Below are 17,580 nucleotides of genomic sequence, written 5' to 3' on the forward strand. Positions count from 1 at the left end.
GATGAGTGTTGCTCGACTTACTTCAAACCACTTTCTGTCCAAGTTCGTTATGAAGCTTATTAAATTGAGTTGGAGCGTGATCCCTGTGTGTCTTATCTTCACGGGTAACTGGGCCTCCCACTGTCAACAGTAGCTGAAAGCATCCTTCAGACCCTTATCTCAAAAAATATAAAAGGCTGCGGAGTCATATTTTTGCCCTAACTCTGCCCTTAGACTGTGCAAGTTGAGATGGGTTCGAAGCTGTATTGTAGACCCCCATTCCATCTAGAAGCAGTGTGACTGGTTAGTATATGTTCCTGCCACGATGCTCTTAATGAAAAGGAACTAGCAGGGTCTACAGTCATTGCACGAGCAATGCTGTCCCCAGCCCTGCTTGACAGCTGGTTGCCTTGACGTGCTCAGCTACACAGAGATAAAAAGCAAAGCTTATGAACAGTACCCTCACAATGATTTGTATTTCTCGATGAGCACTTGTTGGTCGTAGCGCCTATTTCTCTTCCTTTCCTCTGCCCCCCTGCTTTCATACAATGAAGTCAAGGATGAGGTTGGCTGTACTACTGGTGACCTGCATGCTGATGTCTTCGGGCACTTCAGAACCAGAAAGCTCTGTGCTTTCCCTGTTGTACTCCTTGTCTTAAATTGGGCATCCAAGCACGTGCTGCTACCCTATACCCATCTCCTGGAGGAATTCCTGCATGGGAGTCACTGTTCATTTAAAAGCGATCTACCATTTGTCAACTTCTCTGCTGCTTTGCTTTATTTTTTAGCATATGGCTGTCTGCAGCAAGTTTACATTGTTGGCACTAGAAGCCACATGCATTTTCTTCAAAGTGTGGGCAAGTTGTGTTTAAATGGCTCCTAGATAGCAAGAGGCTCTCAAACTACAACTGCACTGTCCCTTTAGGAGGCAACAGTTGTCTTCTGTGGAGTGTTTTGGAGGGAGTATTTCTCCCTCCACTCCCCTCGAAAACACAGCTTTTGTTCTTGATCAGTGCTTAACAAAATCTTTAAATAATGTAACTGTTCTGATACTGTGGATAAATTTTAGTGATAGATAAATATTAATCCAATAATCTTTTGTTTGGTTTAATCTTTTGGCAGATTAAACTGAGCATATGAAAAACTAGAGCAGGTTGTGTTCTCACATAAGATTATTTTCTTAAGTTAGCGCCTGTCTTTTGAATTGATTCCATTTGCCATTTAATCAGCTCAATGGGAGATTTGCTTTCAGAAAATTATGCAGCAGTGAAAGGAACAATTTCTGTGTTTTTACTTTTTAGACTTATTTATGTGCATGTGGTAGATGCTACAAGCTGGCTGTTAACTTTACACTCAAACACATTTTTTAACCACAGCTATTTTTGAAAGTGAAACTTGCTTCTTATGTGAGAAGCAAATTAGTCAAAGCAGCTATTCAACGAAGAGACGACGTTGAGTAGCATAAGGAGGGGAAGGGGAGGAGTACAACAAATACAGCAAACTTTGTATGCCATACTAAAATTATGATTTGATTTGGAAGTTGAGCAAGCTGATAGCCAATGGGGTAGTATCAACGCTCCCATCCCGCAGTAATGGGACTGTAACATAGGCATGTTAGCTCATACATGGGTATGATCTAATCCGTTTTCCCTATCTCTGGTTACTGTATCATGCCCGAGATCTCATGCTCTTGAGTTCTGTTCTGAGCTTATTACATGCTTTAACTTGTGTAGTTACATCAGCATTCATCTCCTCTCCCACCAAGAGTTAATTAATTCCAAACACATATACCATTTAAAAAGATAAGGATATATACACCCCTAGTTCTCCTAATCTCTCGTCGCAGATTGAACAACGGTTTTGATTTTGGCTGCAGTTCTCCAGGACTTGGCTCCCTCTTCTGGAAACAGACACAGTAGCAGAGTGAATAAAAACACTTTCTTTGCATAATTTCTTGTCCAAATAACTGAAGGGAAGCCTACAACTTGATGACGACTGAACCCCATAATTACTACACACGGTCCCCTCGGTTTCCCCCTTGTACCTAAGCCTATTGGTACTTGCTTCCTCCATCAGCAGGAGGACTGCAACCCTACCAGAGGCCTTTTGAGGCAGAGCTCTTTCCTCTGAAATGCTGAGGCAAAGAAGAGTATGACTTTGCTCCTTGTTTTGGAGTCATCTCTATGGTGTGTGAAGAACCTTTTATTATTTCCCGGTCTAAAGTTCAGCTCAATAATGCTTTTACTCCTCTTGATTTAGGTTGCTAGCTGCTCCTCAGGGACTTGCGCAGTATTCCTGTTGGGAGAAGAATGGGTGAGTTAGCTAAACATTAGTCTGCTACAGGCTTAATTTTAATGAGCAGTTAACAGGCTGCTGGTTTGCCTGGCTGTAGGAGTAGCAGATGGGAGATGCCTGCCTTGCGCCTGTGCTCTGCGCGTTTTGGTGCAGCCCCGAAGCTTTGCTCGCTCTCCCGAGGGCCGTGTACGACCTTGGCGGGGCTGTGCTGGAGCTCCTGCTCCATCCTTTGCTGACGTGTAGTTTCGCAGCGCCCGCATCCAAGCTGCTGTCGGCCACGCAGTCACCTGAACAGTGTCTTAGCAAAGCTCTTCCTCCTGCTCATTCATATTCCTGAAGTGAGTCACAAATCCCCTTGTTTTGGACCGAGATAACCATTATTTTAATTACTTCCATAAGGGTCTGATTATCTCTCCCACGTGCTTTAAAGGAAGGCAGCAGCTCTACCCGACGGAGTTAAATCAAGCTGTAACAGTACTCACTCCTATTTAATTTTTCCTTAAACTCTTCAGATAGCAACATCATATTCGCTTCTAATCCTTAAAAAGAGGAGGCAGAGGCTTTCCTGCAGCCGAATCCGCAAGGGTTAGAGGGGCGGGAGGCTGTCCCGCAAACAGCGCTGGCGGCATTGCGCTGTTTGGGCGCCTGAAGGAGGGTAACAAAAGCCAGCCAGGACGTGGGAGAGGAGAGACCCCCTTTCTCTCCCCTCTGGGTTTTGTTTTTTGGAACCCGCTCGGTTTTGCCGATGATGCGGGTGTGATGATTATTTAGCGGGGGGGGGGGGGGGGGGGGGAGAAAATGAGGCCCTAATTCTGCCCTGCCCCGCGCATCCTCCCGGCGCCGCGGGTTCGAGGCCGCCCGGGGGCCGGGTAGGGGGGGTCGGGTAGGGACCCCCCTTCCCCCCCCCCCCGCCATCCCCTGCCCCTTCGCGGTCCGCAGCCCGGCGGCGGCGGCGGCGGCGCGGGCGGCCCCGGAGCAGCGGGACTTTCCGGGACTTCCCGGAACGGCGCGGCGGGAGGCGCTGACACGTGGCCGCGGCGCGGCGCGGCGGGGGGAGGGAGCCGGGGCCGGGGCGATGTGAGGCGGCGGGGCCGGGAGGCGCTGCCCGCATGGCCGCGGGCTGCGGCAGGGATGTGCCGCTGCGCAGCGCCGAGCACGGCCCGCGGGGCGCGCGGAGGGATGGGGGCGCCGAGCGCTACTGGTCCAGGTAAGGCACCGCTGCGCTGCCGCTGCCGCTGCCGCTGCGGCCGCCCCGCCGGCACCAGGCGCGGTTTTGGGGTCGGGCTGTTCCGGCAGCCGAAACCAGGGAGCCAGTTTCGGGGGGGGGACGGGACGGGACGGGGGGTCCGTGCTCGCTGCCGGCACTCGCCCGTGTTACCCCCCCGCGCCTGCAGTCAGATCCCCCCCCGGCCCCCTCCGTCCTGCCCTTGGGGGCCCGGGGGTGGTTTCGGCGGAGCCTGGTGCCATCCCCCGGGAATGTCACCCCCGGGAATGGCACCCCCGGGAATGGCACCCCTAGGTGTGGCACCTCCAGGGATGGCACCCCCGGGAATGGCACCCCCAGGGATGGCACCCCGGGAGGCGACGCGAGGATGCCGCCGCCCGCGAAACCCCAGCTCCTTCTCTGCCGGACTGTTGTGCGCGACCGCCGCGTACGGCAGCGGCGAAGGAGAACCAGGTGGGATTTGCTCCCGCTAAAATGCCGAGAGGGGCAAAGAAAAACCTCTCGCGCCTATTTCTGGCCTGCAGTCGGTTATTTAAACATGCCACTGCGGCCGCCGTGAGCTTTTCGTCGAAGCGTCCCAGCAGCGATGTTTGCACTGGAGGCCGTAATGAAGTCAGATGAACTCTGAATCGTAGCGGGGCAGGAGCTAGACAGCACGAACTGTTCTCCAAGCTAAGTAGTTACGAGATGCAAAAATGAGACTCAAAAACACTTTTTTAAGCCCAAACTGACCACTTTTAACAGTAGGGGCATAACCTTCAAAATCGACCTTTGGCGCTGGTGTTGCTTAAAATTTTAAAACTTTTTTTCCCCCCCAAAGAAATTGAAAAAAGTCCCTCTCTCTGTCTTCTCTTTTCTAACTTATCCCTAAATGTTAGCAAAACTGGGAGGAGGGGGGAAATTCCACTCTGGATTTTCATGTAACAAAGTTTCCATTTAGATTTTGTTTACTCTGAAAAACATTAACACATTTTGCCAGAACAAAACCTCCGGTTTCCCAAACTTCTAAAAATGCCAACCACCGATAGCCGCTTTCCAAAACAAAGCAGACTGTCGATGAAATATCCGTCAGGAAAGATGCGTTTTGAAGTGATTCTGACCGTCTTAACCAGCGACTGCGGGTAACTGCAAGAATTTTTTTTGGCTCAGGCGAAGGAGCAGAAGGATAACCGTAACTGCAATCAGCTCCTTATCTCTATTGCGGCAATTCACGGAAGCGGCGATCGTGGCCCTGGCGTTAGGCACGCGCACGTGGCTACCGCCCGCGTCTGGGCGCCGTTTCGGTCCGGAGCAACCGAGACGGCGAGGATGGGCAGAGGCGGCAAGAGGGGAAGTGGTTTGCCGGGTTGGCGGCGGCTCAGCACAGTTTGTGCTAAAGCGGCGCAGCTGGATGGTGCAAAATGGGTCTGGCAGACGCTTTTCGAGCAGCACATGCAAATAAGCAGCTCTCAGCGTTTGCAGCTACCTAGGGAGCTCCCGCCGCGGAGGGAGGTTTAATCGAGCGGGGAGGTGACGCGGCCCCGGCCAGGAGCCGCCTGCGCCGCCGGTGCGAGGAGAGGGAAACCCTTATCTCAGCAGGTTTATTTTTCCACCTTTGCTCCTCCTTTTGTTCTCCCTTTCTCCAGGCGGCTTTTCCTTCCTTTTCCACCGCTCTTCCCCTGCGGTTTATCCTGCCTCTCCCAAACTTTCCTGCAGGTTTCCAATGGCTCCGTTATCGCCCGGCTGTTCTCGCTCTTCCAAGAACAACACTTTGGGGCTGGAAAAAGCCCTCGTGTTTATGTGACCCGTCTGGCTGTTTAGGAAGCACTTTTTGTCCGGAGATTTTTAACGTGCCAAGCGAGACCCTGCAGGCTGTAGAGACGTGTCCGCACCTCCAGCGGGAAAACGGATGCACCGAGAAGAAAAATCTCTTGCTGAAGGTCGCGTACGAAGTCATCGGTGCACCAGGGATCACGTTTTGGACGGCACCTCCGGAATGGAGATGCGACACGGAAAACTCAGTGCATCCCGGGGGGGCGGAGGAGTCCCCAAGCCTGGAGACGAGGGGTGACTACGGCCGCTGGTTTGCGATGGGGGGTGTTGTGCCGGGCCGCGCCGGTCCCCCGCCGCTCGGCTGTGCTCTTTGCCCGCGGCCAGAGGTCATGGTGTTTTCCTGCGGGCTGGGCCCTGACCTTCTGTCAACACCGCGTCTGCCCTTTAGCTGCGTTTTTTTATTTTTTTATTTTTTTATTTTTTATTGCACGGGTTCCTCACCCCAGTTTTAACCAACGCTGGGAGCTTTTCACACGGAAAGCGTCAGCGAGAAATTGGTGTCATTTATGGCTGTTCTGGGCCTCTCCTTAGATCAGGGCGTGAAGCACGCGTGTGTTTTGTTAGCACCTTTTCCCACTCTCTCCGTCCAGGCTGAACAACCGTCTCCAGCTCACGTGAGCTGCCGAAATCTGACTGCGCCTCTGCCTGTGCCGAGGGCAGGAGCTGAGGGCAGGGAGGAGGCCGCGCTCGCCGCACGCCGCCTCGTCGCCCGCGGTGGCTCCGCTCAAGGAGCTCGAGCCCGGGAGCCGCCCGGGAAGCGTTTCCCGCGGTGCCCCGACGCCCGGCTCGCAGGCGGCTCTGCCACGCCGCCATCCCTCCGAGGGCGATCTCCGCTGCCCTGGGCGGGGAAGCGCCGCTTTTTGGGTGGCCGGTGTTGCCCACGAGCCTGCCATGCCGTTTGCCCTTGCTCTCCCGTTCTTAAGGCACAATTTTTTTTTTTTTTTTTTAGTTTCCCCCCTTTGCTCCAGCAGCAGCTTCAACGATCCTGGCCGCCGCTGTTTTGCGCCGAGCGGAGCGTTGACTCATCGGCAGCCTCCGCGATAACTATAATTAGGGGGAGACGTGTTTGCAGAGCTCCTTCCTCTGATGCAAGCCCGTCCTTGTCCCCGCCGAGCAAAACCCTGCCCAGGCTTCCGGGTGGGTGTGGGCGGCCGGCGGTGGCATGTGACGCTCGGGGGACTGGAGGGGATTTTCCTAGCTGGATGTGCTACCTGGTTTAGAAAACTGTCTCGGCAGCAAATACGTACGCGCGTCACAGGCTGTCGCATTTTCCTTGGTCGCCCCAACCGCGGAGGCTCAATAATAACGCAGGATAACGGGCGTTGCGCCGGATAGCTGCGGATCACGGGGAGACCGAGGCCGGCGAGAGCCTGCCGCCGCCGGAGCGAGCTGTCGCGCCTGGGCTCAGCCCGCCGGCGCGCGGCGCTGGGGTTTCGCTGTGCCCGGCCGCGGCGAGCGGAGGTCGGTCCCGAGCGAGCCCTGCGCCCGGGGCCGGCTGCGGCGCCGGCAGAAAGCCGCTGCCTGCAGGTGATGGAGGAATCGCCGCCGGGTCGGCACCAAACCGACACGTTATTGCCGCAAATCTTCCTCGCGGTGCGAGGCCAGGAGGGGCCCCGAGAGCGTCCGTCGGCCAGCTCGAGCGGCTGCGGCGGGACGACCCTGGCTCGCTTGGTCCCCCGGGCAGCCGATGTGAGATTTTCCGCTTGCCGCGTTGGTTATTTCATGCGCTCGTACGTGCGCGCGGCGAAGAAGGCTCCGGCCTTCCAAGCGCCAGCTGAAAAGCTTCCCGCTGCTCCTGCCAGCTGCCGGCGCCAAGCTCCTTATCGGCCTCATCAGGAAATAGCAGTAAATTAATTTCCTGCGGGCAGAGCTGCCCGGCGTGTTTGCCTCCGCGCTGTTCCTCTGGCCCCTCCGCGACGGCCCCTTCGACGCGGCTATAAACAGGCTTGCGCCGGGCCGGATTAACCTACATTTATCATAATTCCAGCACGGAGCAATAAATGCTCGTTTCGGTGTAAAAGAAGTGACCCGGGTTGTTTCCCGGGCGGAAGGCAGGTATGTTCGGCAGCGTGGAAAGCGCGGAGGTTAACGCCCCGGTGCAGCGAACGCCGCCAGCGCCTGCGGAGCAAAGCTTGTTCGGGACTTTGTGCCCTGGCCGTAAATAAGATCAAATAAAAGCAATGTAAATAGGGGGTGCTCTCGCTATGCCGTTAACTCCGTAGTTCACGGGCAAAGCGGGACCGAGGCTGAGGCTGGCGGGGCTGCGGGAGGACGGAGGAGTCTGCCTAGGCGGGGGGCCGCGGGTTTGCAGTGAAACGAGGGTCTCTGCGCCAGGAGCAGAGCAAATCGCCTTCCTCCCCTTATCTGCAGCGCAGGGGACCAGTTCTCTTACCAAAATCGGGTTCAGCTTTGGTATATAAATACTAAACCTAGTATTCGTATGCCAAAACTGAACCCACTTTTATTAGCATATTGTTATTAATATTATCTTAAATTTACCAGGCCAGGCTGGATTATGTCGCTTCTCTCTCTGGGCTATCGGGCCACATCATGTCTTGTCTCTCACTGGGGTGTTGCTCTTTCTCCCTCATATTTCGGAAGGGTAGCAAGCCATCTCCCTCGGGAAACGAAGAGGCGTGCCAAATAATAAATGTTACAGCAAATGCCAAGACAGGGTGTCTCATGCAAACGCTTCCAACCTTGTGCGCTGACCTTTCCCTCCGTATCCTGGAAAGAGCAGTTCCTGAAGCTTTTGTCTGGGGAAGAAAAGCCAAACAAACCGGCTTTCCGCCTCGGCGCTCACCTTGCTCCGCAGCTGGCGGCGCAGCCCGTTCCGCCTTGCAGCCTGCGGACGGACGCCGCTGTTTTGCCGCTGGGGCCAAGCGGTGCTCGCAGTAAAAGTTAGCGTAAGTCACCGAAGGCACCGCGGGAAAGGTGCCGCGCGCCTCAGAGGCGCCGTGCCGCAGCGGGATTGCTCTGACCTTCAGTTTTTTTCAAGGCGAACCCGTCTGCCCCCCGAGCCCCCGGTGCGCGGGGAGCCCCCAGGCCGGCGCTCACGGGCCCTTTCCCCCTTTCCCCTCGCTCTCGGCAGGCCGGAGTCTCGCGTGTGGACGGCGGTGCTGCTGCTGGGGACGTGCCTGCTGTACTGCGCCCGCGTCGCCGTGCCCATCTGCGCCGTCGCCCTGAGCAGCCGCTTCGGCTGGGACAAGAAGCAGTCCGGCGTGGTGCTGAGCAGCTTCTTCTGGGGCTACTGCCTGACGCAGGTTATCGGAGGACACATCAGCGACCGGTACTGGAAGTTCTGTTTGTGCTTTCCTCCGCTTGGGCTTTTTGAGCAATGCTTTCCGCGGCTGTGACCGCGCAGTTCAGGTCTTGGCAGTGGATGAAGGGTGTCTGCGGGGAGCAGCTCTGCGGGCGCTGCAGGTTGCACCAAGCATGGTCCAGCTCTTCCCATCAGGGCCTCCAGCTCCGATTCACGGGTACTTTTGACTATCCGACTAAATTCCTGGGTCTTAAAATGGAGGCACAGAAGGACTTTGCAGAGGCAACATCTCCAGCAAATGTAGGGAGTGTCCAGATGATAATCGCTGCTTTAACCATTCCTGCGCAGCCACCATAGCGGTTGTACTAATGGGCACAGACCAACGTAGCTTTTTTCACCTGGAAAGAGTGGAAAGCACTTTTAGACCGGCATAATGTTTTTAATGGAGGTAGTTTTTAGTACTCATTCGGTTACTGCAATAAAAAAAAGAAAGCCCACATCCTAAAGTGTTAAGCTGATTTAAAAAAAAAAAAAAAGAAAAAGCAGGTGTAAAGCAGATCTTATTTTAGAGAAGTGATAAATGGTGATGCTCTTGCACGGTTCGCAGCCGCTGCTCACGGGGAGCGTTGTTTGTCCATTAACAGGCAGTTAAATACCCGTGGTGTCGCACAGACGCTCGGAAGGGTTTATAGCCGAAATTGCTAACCAGAGGAAGAAAATATTTCCTTTTCGCAAGGAATTCAGCGCTTTTCTGTTTGATCTGCACGGTCTGTGTTCTGCGCTCTCATTTCAGCACCTGCGGGTTTTCCGCCCTGTCTTCTTGCGCAATCTTTTCACAAGCAAGCCCCCGTCCCCGTTTCCAGTCATATCTGGGAAAAGCGCATGCCTCCGTTTGATGGTATCAGTTGAAAAAGCAACTCCCCCAGCGGGCTTTAAGGAAAGATCTCAGTAATTACCTGCTCCAGTTGCTCTCCCCAACCGCCCCATCCTTAGTGAGCAGCGCTTGCCTATAAAACCGTTTGTGAGAAACACATACCTGGAGGAGGTATGTGTATGCAGAGGAGAAGAACAGGTTGGGCTGAAGAATCGCCCTTAAAAACAGGCTAAACCGGGATGAACACTCTTGGGTCTTGTCGGGGGGCTTTGCCCTTTTTGGCCTTTGCTCATTTTTGACACACGTTTTCTGTCTTCCAGAATAGGAGGTGAAAAAGTCCTTCTCTTCTCGGCATCAGCCTGGGGCTTCCTCACGGTCGTCACCCCGCTGCTCACCCACGTCAGCTCGGCCCATCTGGCCTTCATGACCTCCTCCAGGTTCCTCATGGGGCTGCTGCAAGGTGAGACGAGACCCTCCGCAGGGCGTCCGTGTTTCCCTGCCCGGGGGCTTCCTTGCAGGGGAGCTCGTGGGCAGTAAATTCGGACGCAAGTTCGGTTTGCGATGCACAAACTATTTTCCCGTGTGTTCGGGCAATCGCCTGGCTCAAAACCGCCTCTACACCTGGAACTTATGCGGGGAAAAAAGTGCCATTTCTAGATGAAGTCACTGCTAAGTCATTCCCCTGTAGAAATCTGCCTGCAAGATGTGGGCTGCCACAGTAGGGAGCTGCAGCTGCTTGCTTTGGAAACCATAAAGGTTCCTGTTTGACCTTCCATTTTTTAAAACTCCTTCAGAGCACTTGGTGAAAATTGGTCCTTATCAGAACTCCTTTGACTCCTTTGGGATGATTTTCCTTCCCTTTTGCTGAGCTGCAACACTGGGGGACTATGAAAATAAGTGCATTGGCAGCGACAAATTTGCTATAGTAGCAGTGATGCTAGAAACAGAGGGTTCGGGAGAAGGCGCAAATAGACCTTGCACGGCCACGGATTCACCCGCTTCATTTTACATCCCTGTTCTGTGTTCACCGCAAGTCTCGTGGCCTCGTCTTGGTGTTTCGCTCCCGCGGGATCTTTTAAATTCGCTTCGCTTTGCTCGCCAGCGGGCGCCAGCCGACTGACCCGTCTTGCTTGCGTTGCCCGCAGGGGTGTACTTCCCTGCCCTGGCCAGCCTCCTGTCCCAGAAGGTGCGGGAGAGCGAGCGCGCCTTCACGTACAGCACGGTGGGCACCGGCTCCCAGTTCGGGTAAGTACCAAAGGCAGATGCCGCCTTGGCTTTGAGCCATGAGTGACGGTCTGAGGACGTCGTGTGTGATGAAATGCCGTTAAATAGTTGGAGGCAAAACTTCCAGCCCAAAGTACATGTGGATTCCCGAGTCCTCGAGGATGTTGGCTGCAGCTGAAGAAGCCTCAGGCTGTTGCTGTCGTGCATGCTGATGCACACGTTGCTGAAGAGTTTGTATTCTCTGGAATGCAGTTTGCTCTTGACTGTGTCTAGGATTTATATGTTTTTTTTTCTTTGCTTTTGAGCCAGACTTTGAAGAGTGTTTGCAACATTTAATTACTAAGGGAAGCAGCCTGATGCAGCAGGAAGAACAGGGGTCAGCCTGAGACTAGTCACCTGTCCTCTCCGATAAATGGGGATAATAGAACTTTCCCATCTCTTTTAATTTCCATGAGAATTTCCCTTCTAAATGGAAGGGTTTAAAAGCCCAATAGAAATATTATTGCGTTTAATCACTTAGAATCCCAGTGTCCCCACGTCTTTTGCCGGTTCCTCCATTCCCTGGGATGCTTTCTGTGCCTCGGGCACCCCGCTGCCTTTCCCCGCGGAGCGTGCTTCGGCTCAGGGCAGACGAGCGCGGCGGGCGGCTTCGTGGTTTCCTCTCCCTGAGCGACGCGACAGACATCGGCAGGAAACGCGGGGCTCCGTCTGCAGCCGGAGCCCTTTCGCAGACCCGTAAATCGCGTTGTGGTTTCCCTTCCAGCACGCTTGTGATCGGCGGTGCAGGATCTCTCCTCCTGGACTGGTACGGCTGGGAAAGTGTTTTCTACTTCTCTGGCTTGCTCACTTTGCTCTGGGTTTACTGCACGTGCAAATACCTCCTGAACGAGAAAGGTAAATTCACCCCGCGCGTCCCTGCGGCTGCTGCTCGCTGCCAGCACCCTTGGGAAGGTGCCAGCTATTTTCTGCAAGTCCCCCGAGTTCCCAAGGTGGCACCTGGTTTTACGCAATGAATTTTGTCCAGGTGTCTTTGCATAACGTACAGTGTGTCTGACTCAAGATGCTAAACCCAGGAACAAGAGTTTGAAATAGGAAATCAGCAGTGTAAAAGGTGAAAGTCCCACGCTGGATTATATTGCTGTTGAGAGTCTGATCTAGCCCCTCAGTCCTCTTAAGCAGCAGTGGAAATACCAAGCAGAGCACGATCTTCAAAGTGGATTAAGCTAAAGCAGTGCAAGATACTTATTCCAAAGTAAGAGCATCTACACACAGAGCTTTTTAAGACCAGTTAATCTGGAATATCTGCTCCGAATAACTGTCACGGAATAATTCCACATATGGGCAAATGCTGGCTACAGCATTACTTGAGCGTGGTCTGTAGGAGCCCTGCTCCTAAGGAGCCCGGTGTGTGCCTGGTGCTGTACAAAATTCAAACCTGGTCCCTGCCCAGAGACATTCCTGTCTAGTTATACCAAGAGATGAAACAAATAGGTGAAGGTGCCTGGATGGGGGAGTGTACGGACCCGGTGAAAGAATCTCGGTCAGTGCACTAAGGCGTTCTCGTAAGCATCCGGTGCAGGTGTCGCAAGGAAAAAGGGTTAGAAATAGATTAGGGGTGTTTGTATCGAAGCCTCACAGGGCTCCTTCCAGCTGCACAGAACGGTGCTGATCATCCCTTGCCTTCATCTGTCTTCTTCCCCGCAGAACTCATCATCCCCTTGGATTATCTGACGAGAGGCCTCGCCATATCCAAGCAGACCAAAGTTCCCTGGAAGCAGTTGTTTAAAAAGGCGCCGATCTGGTAGGTGGCCGCTGCGGCGGCGAGCGCGGTGCAGCCAGCGCGCGTTTCGGAGCCGAGGCAGCGGGGCTCGGACGGCGCCGTCCCTCCAAAGGCTTTTCCACCCCTCTGTGCTTATTTGTTCTGTGTGTTTGCGTTTTGTCCGCTTATTTGGATATTTGGGGAAATATTGCTGGGTTTTCAGGTCACCTTTTTGGTTCTTTGTTTATATAGAAGGGATTTGGATGAAAGTTAGTTTATTGTTCAGTGGGGGAAGGTGAAGCCTGACTCTAACCGGCAAACCTTTCCCCGCAGCCGGCTGCTCCCGGGGGAGTTGCGCGCTCCTCCCGAGCGATGCTCTCCGCTGCCTTCGTTAGAGATGCTGCTTGCAACCGTCCTGCTAAGAGCTGCTGCTCGGGGCCGCTGAGCGGCCGAGGAAGCCCTGGCAAAGCCTCTCGGAGAGGAGCAGCTCTCGCGGCGGGGATGGCGGGGGACGGGGGGGAAGGCACCTGCGTGGCCGCGGCGGCACTTAACCTTGCCCGAACCTGCGAGCGGACGTCAGGCACCCGTCCAGCGGGCTGCTGGCTCGGGCAGCGAGGCAACGCGTTCCGCAAACCCAGTGCAGTAGTTATCTACGGAAAAAGCTCCGGAAGCAACGACAGTGCTGTAGGGGATTGATTTATAGCGTGGGAACTGAAACACTGGGTTGCTAGAATGGCTGTTTTTCCCCCGGCGTGACCGGTCGCTGCTGCTGATCGTTTCCTCCCCGCCGTGTGTTTTCAGGGCCGTCATCATAGCGCAGCTTTCTACGGCCAGCACGTTCTTCACTCTCCTCTCCTGGCTGCCCACTTTCTTCAAGGAAACTTTTCCCGAGTCAAAGGTAAGTCGGCTTTTTGGCAGGCAGCAGAAAGCGATCGCCGGGCTCCGTCTGCAGAAAGCCTCCGAGCAGGGGAGGACCAGGCGCGGGGGCTTCCCTGGGATTTGGGGTGTCCGGATCGGGCCCCGCGGGATCCTGCGCGGCTTAAGCTGGTGTGCGGCCAACGCGCCGACTTAACGCAGCGGCTCCTCCGCTCGCCCGCACCGGCAGAGGGTGATTTGGGGATCCTCCGTGGCTTCTCTTTTCCAGCCCTTCGTGGGCACCTTCCCGGCAGGGAAGAGGGGAGTCGTGTTTGGTTTTTAGGCTGCTCTTTGCTGAGGGAAGGAGGGTTTTCAAATGGCACCGAGCTCATGGCGTCGCACCATTGCAGGTGACCACCAGCCCGCTCATTCCTACGTTTACACGGTTTTTAACCGTACTGACACTGTAGAGCTCAGAGCAGCCCAAGAAAATTATAATTATTGTTAATAACGTGTACTTTAAAAAACACCGCAGAGGCTTCCCTCTCCTCAGCACAGATGATGTCCCCGTTTTCCAGAAACCTAGTTAATGCTCACCTGGGCTGCGAGCTGGTGTTTTGGCGTCTCCTTGTTCCCAGACACTGGCACAACCTTTTCCTCAATGGCTCTGTCAGGTTTTAAATAACTTCCAGAGCTGCTTCCAAATGCCTTTTAATATTACGTTTGTAAGGCGCTTTATGGCATACTTGGTATTTCTATTAGAATCATGTATCAAACCAGCAAACATATTGTTGTGACAAGATCTGTGCACCTCCGGTAATGCGCTTGCGTGGCAGCAATTTGCCATCTGTTAAGCATTATATCGTGGCGCTCTTAGGTAAGATGCTCCATAGGACGTTCCTGCGTCTGATAATCGCTTGCTAGATCTTAATAAAACGCGGCTGCCGAAGGAGGATGACTCCAGCCTCCCGCGAAGGCCGGCGGCCCGTCCCGCCGGTCGGGGTGAGGGAGGCTCGGCTCCCGCCGGCAGGTTGCGTCGGCTCCGGTGCGGCCCAGCCCCGCTGATTTCAGTTCCCGGCGGGATCTAGGCACCCAAACGTCTCTGAGCAGCCGCAGTCCAGATGACCAGGAATCATCTGCGATTATGAACGTAGCCAGCTTTCGTAATTGAGGACAGACCGAAGTATGTTGCTACCCGTAACGTTGGCTAATCCTGGCTTTAGAAAACCCAGCTACGTTCCCTCGGCTTCGCAGTAATACCGCTAAGGAGCTTGAAGCTGATGTCTGAAACTTTGCCGGCAGTTTCACTGACGACCCGCAAGGCAGCACAACGCATCCCGCTTGCTTTGCCCAGCTGTGCGGCTCCCCGGCACGTCGCCTGGCCGAGCAGCGAGCTCGGCCGCGGCCGGTCCTCCTGCCCCGCTGCAGGCAGAGCTTCCTGCCCCTCCGCCCCGGAGGCGGCATCGCCATGACCGAGTTGCACGCGACAAACCTCCCAAACGCTGCCGCCCCGTCGCGCGCCTGCCGCCCCGGGGACGCTGCGGTGCTGCGGGCGCAGCTGCGAGCGAGCTGCGGAAGGCGGTTCGGGATCCTGCGGGGAGTCCTGCTCTCTCTTTTCTTTTTTTTTATTTCCTTCTCCTTTCTACAAATAGCAAATAAAGCAAACAAGCTCGGCTCTGATGATAGCACGCTTCTCTGGATTTTTGCTCCCTTTTAGGGCTGGGTGTTCAATGTAGTCCCGTGGCTGGTTGCAATCCCGACGAGCTTGTTCAGCGGATTTCTGTCCGATCACTTAATCAGCCAGGGTAAGAGCCCTTTTGGCTTTTCCTCGTTTTTGTCCTAAGTTACATTTACCCTATGCTCTCCTGGCTGGAGAACAAGGTTAACTGTCGAACTGTCCTTGACTGGAACGCTTGCTTTCTCTTCCAGGATATAAAACCATCACCATTCGTAAGTTCATGCAGGTAAGAGGATAAAGGGACCCGAATGCAGCCCGAGCTGCCTGCTCGCCGCCAGTGGCAGGGCAGCCTGCTGGGGAGAGGGGCCGGGTCTCCTGCAGAGCCGGGCGCGAGGCTGGAGACGGAAAGGAAACAGGTTCTATAGCTTTGCTGATAGATTAGCGATCAAAGCGCGTGGGAAATGAGATCCACTTTGTGCCTGGAGATTTGCGAGTGCTCTGAAGAGGTTTGCCTTCACAAAGACCCGCCGTGCACCGTCACGCCAAATGACTCGTCGGATACGGTGGGAAGCCGCAGTAGAAAGATGAGCAGGAATAGAAATGCCAGGGGAGAGTGCAGCACGTCCTCTATAACCCGCGGCAGTGCCTCTGCTTCGCGGCATAGCATCCCGCTGGGCAGGCCTTTGGCACCCAAAAAGGCAGTACAAAAGGGGAAAAAAAGGCCTGAGAAGTACCTGGTGCATAAAGTGTTCTTCGTATTTAAAAGGGAACAGTGTGTCTCCAGAGGACACGCTTTCTTCATCACAGAAGAGCTGCTGCAGCATTTAATTTTCTCCTTCTTCCAGGTCATCGGCTCAGGTGTCTCGAGCATTTTTGCTTTGTGCCTGGGTCAGACGTCCAGTTTTTGCAAAGCTATAGTGTTTGCCTCAGCCTCTGTTGGACTTCAGAGCTTTAACCACAGGTAACGAGAGCGATAAGGACACTAGCTGTGGCGCTTAGCTCTTGCCCATGCCCGTCACGTTGGGGTCCCAAAGCAGGCTACCTCCATCGTTATGTCGGTGCCGAAACCAGCACCGGTCTGAGGGTTGTCTATTGGTCCCTGCAAGGCCGGTGGAGTTTAGTGACCACCGGGCTGGAGATGATCCAGCAACACCTGTGGACCTCGTCTGCCTTGGGGAAGGGCTTGAAGTATTGAAGAGGGCACTTTTGACCGAGCGGGTAGTAGCACGTGAAGCAGGAGGTGAATTGCGTCTTGATCCTTCTGAGTACTTTAAATGAGCTGCTTTGAATTGAATCCTTTTCCTTCTGTTACTCTCCCGTGTTGCTTCACTCTCGGCCGCTTTCCTTCTTTTCTTCTCTTTACGGTGCTGTTTAAAGTCTAGGATCCTCTGCTCTTGTAGAACAAGCTGAACTGTGTGTAAACGCTGAACAAGACCATCACGTTCCATTAAAACAGCCTTTTTTTCCTCTCTGATTCTCAACAGCGGTATTTCAGTAAACGTGCAAGACCTGGCCCCCTCGTGTGCTGGCTTACTGTTTGGTAAGGATCCCCGAGGGTTTCCGGCCGTCCCGGAAGGACGCTGCGCGGGCGGGAGGGGACACCGCCGCGGGCACGGAAGCTTTCGCAGCAGCAGCCCCGTGCGCCCGCTGGTCTGCGTTTGCAGCCCCAGCTTCCTTCTCTGCGTAGACCTGCCGCCGCTGGGAGCGGGGAAGGGCATGAACATGCCTTTTCGTCTGTGAAATGGCTGCATGCACGGAGGGGTGGGAGGAGGAGAAGCGTTTCATCCTGATGGCTGTCCCTGCCGCCAGCAAGGCGTCTTGCTCGGCACGCAGGTCGGCATCGGGTGGGAACCTTGGTGAAGCTCCCCGCGTCCACGGGTTCCCGCGAGCCGAAGCAATAGGGCAATTTCCCTTTCTTTTCTTTCCAGGGGTTGGAAATACCGGTGGAGCCCTGCTCGGTAAGGTACCTTCCTGCCGCTCCTCCTTTCCGGGGGAGCCCCCTCGCAGCTGGCGGGCAGGGTCCGGCCCCAGCCCTTGCATCTCTGCCTCTTCTCTCCCGTGCGCAGGTGTCGTCTGCGTGTACTTGGCCGGCTATCTGATCGAAACTACCGGCTCTTGGATTTCTGTTTTCAACCTGGTGGCTGCTGTTAACAGCATCGGCCTCTGTGCATTCCTGATCTTCGGAGAGGCCCAGAGGGTGGACACGGACTCTGCATACATAGACCTGTAGAGATGAGCTCAGCAAGCCGATGAAGGATAGCAGAGTGTCATGTCTATGTGTCATTGTCGCAGAAGTGCCAAAGAACTTATTTTCTTTTTGTAGAAGTTTAACAGGGGGGAAAAAAATGCCGAGACCCTATACTTAATGGGTCTGAATGAAACCCACGGGAGAAAAGAAATCTAGCGTTCACTTTTTGCTCAGGGGATGGCTGATGGCCTAGAGAGCCGACCAGCTCGACATCGCCAGTGAGAATTTGGCCCGTGTGGCTGGTTTGCCCCAGTCCATTTCTAGTGGGCAAATATCCACGCGGCAAAAACAGCTTATCCTGCTCGACTCTGAGTGGTGCTGCAATCTGCACCCTTGCCGTGGACCACCGGTCGTTCCTTGAGGGAGAGC

General features: G+C 54.6%; 1 protein-coding gene across 1 annotated transcript; it reads left to right on the forward strand.

Moving 5' to 3' along the window:
* The first annotated feature begins 3,374 nt into the window (after nt 1-3,374).
* SLC17A9 (solute carrier family 17 member 9) lies at nt 3,375-17,246 on the forward strand. The gene is made up of 13 exons (XM_067307794.1): nt 3,375-3,481; nt 8,403-8,600; nt 9,768-9,907; nt 10,593-10,692; nt 11,435-11,565; nt 12,376-12,472; nt 13,232-13,328; nt 15,003-15,090; nt 15,215-15,249; nt 15,809-15,924; nt 16,448-16,503; nt 16,892-16,921; nt 17,030-17,246. The coding sequence occupies exons 1-13, from the start codon at nt 3,384-3,386 to the stop codon at nt 17,191-17,193; spliced, it is 1,350 nt and encodes a 449-aa protein (XP_067163895.1). The 5' UTR covers nt 3,375-3,383; the 3' UTR covers nt 17,194-17,246.
* Nucleotides 17,247-17,580: the final 334 nt, after the last annotated feature.

The sequence above is a fragment of the Apteryx mantelli genome, chromosome 18 (assembly GCF_036417845.1).
Source record: "Apteryx mantelli isolate bAptMan1 chromosome 18, bAptMan1.hap1, whole genome shotgun sequence".
Taxonomy (NCBI): domain Eukaryota; kingdom Metazoa; phylum Chordata; class Aves; order Apterygiformes; family Apterygidae; genus Apteryx; species Apteryx mantelli.

What these genes read in the sequence shown, in the direction of transcription:
- SLC17A9 (XM_067307794.1), top strand. Translation starts at nt 3,384, where the DNA reads ATGGCCGCGGGCTGCGGCAGGGATGTGCCGCTGCGCAGCGCCGAGCAC. An exon ending in GGAGGACACATCAGCGACCG is followed by an intron (nt 8,601 to 9,767) that starts GTACTGGAAGTT and finishes TCTGTCTTCCAG; the next exon opens with AATAGGAGGTGAAAAAGTCC. An exon ending in AAACTTTTCCCGAGTCAAAG is followed by an intron (nt 13,329 to 15,002) that starts GTAAGTCGGCTT and finishes GCTCCCTTTTAG; the next exon opens with GGCTGGGTGTTCAATGTAGT.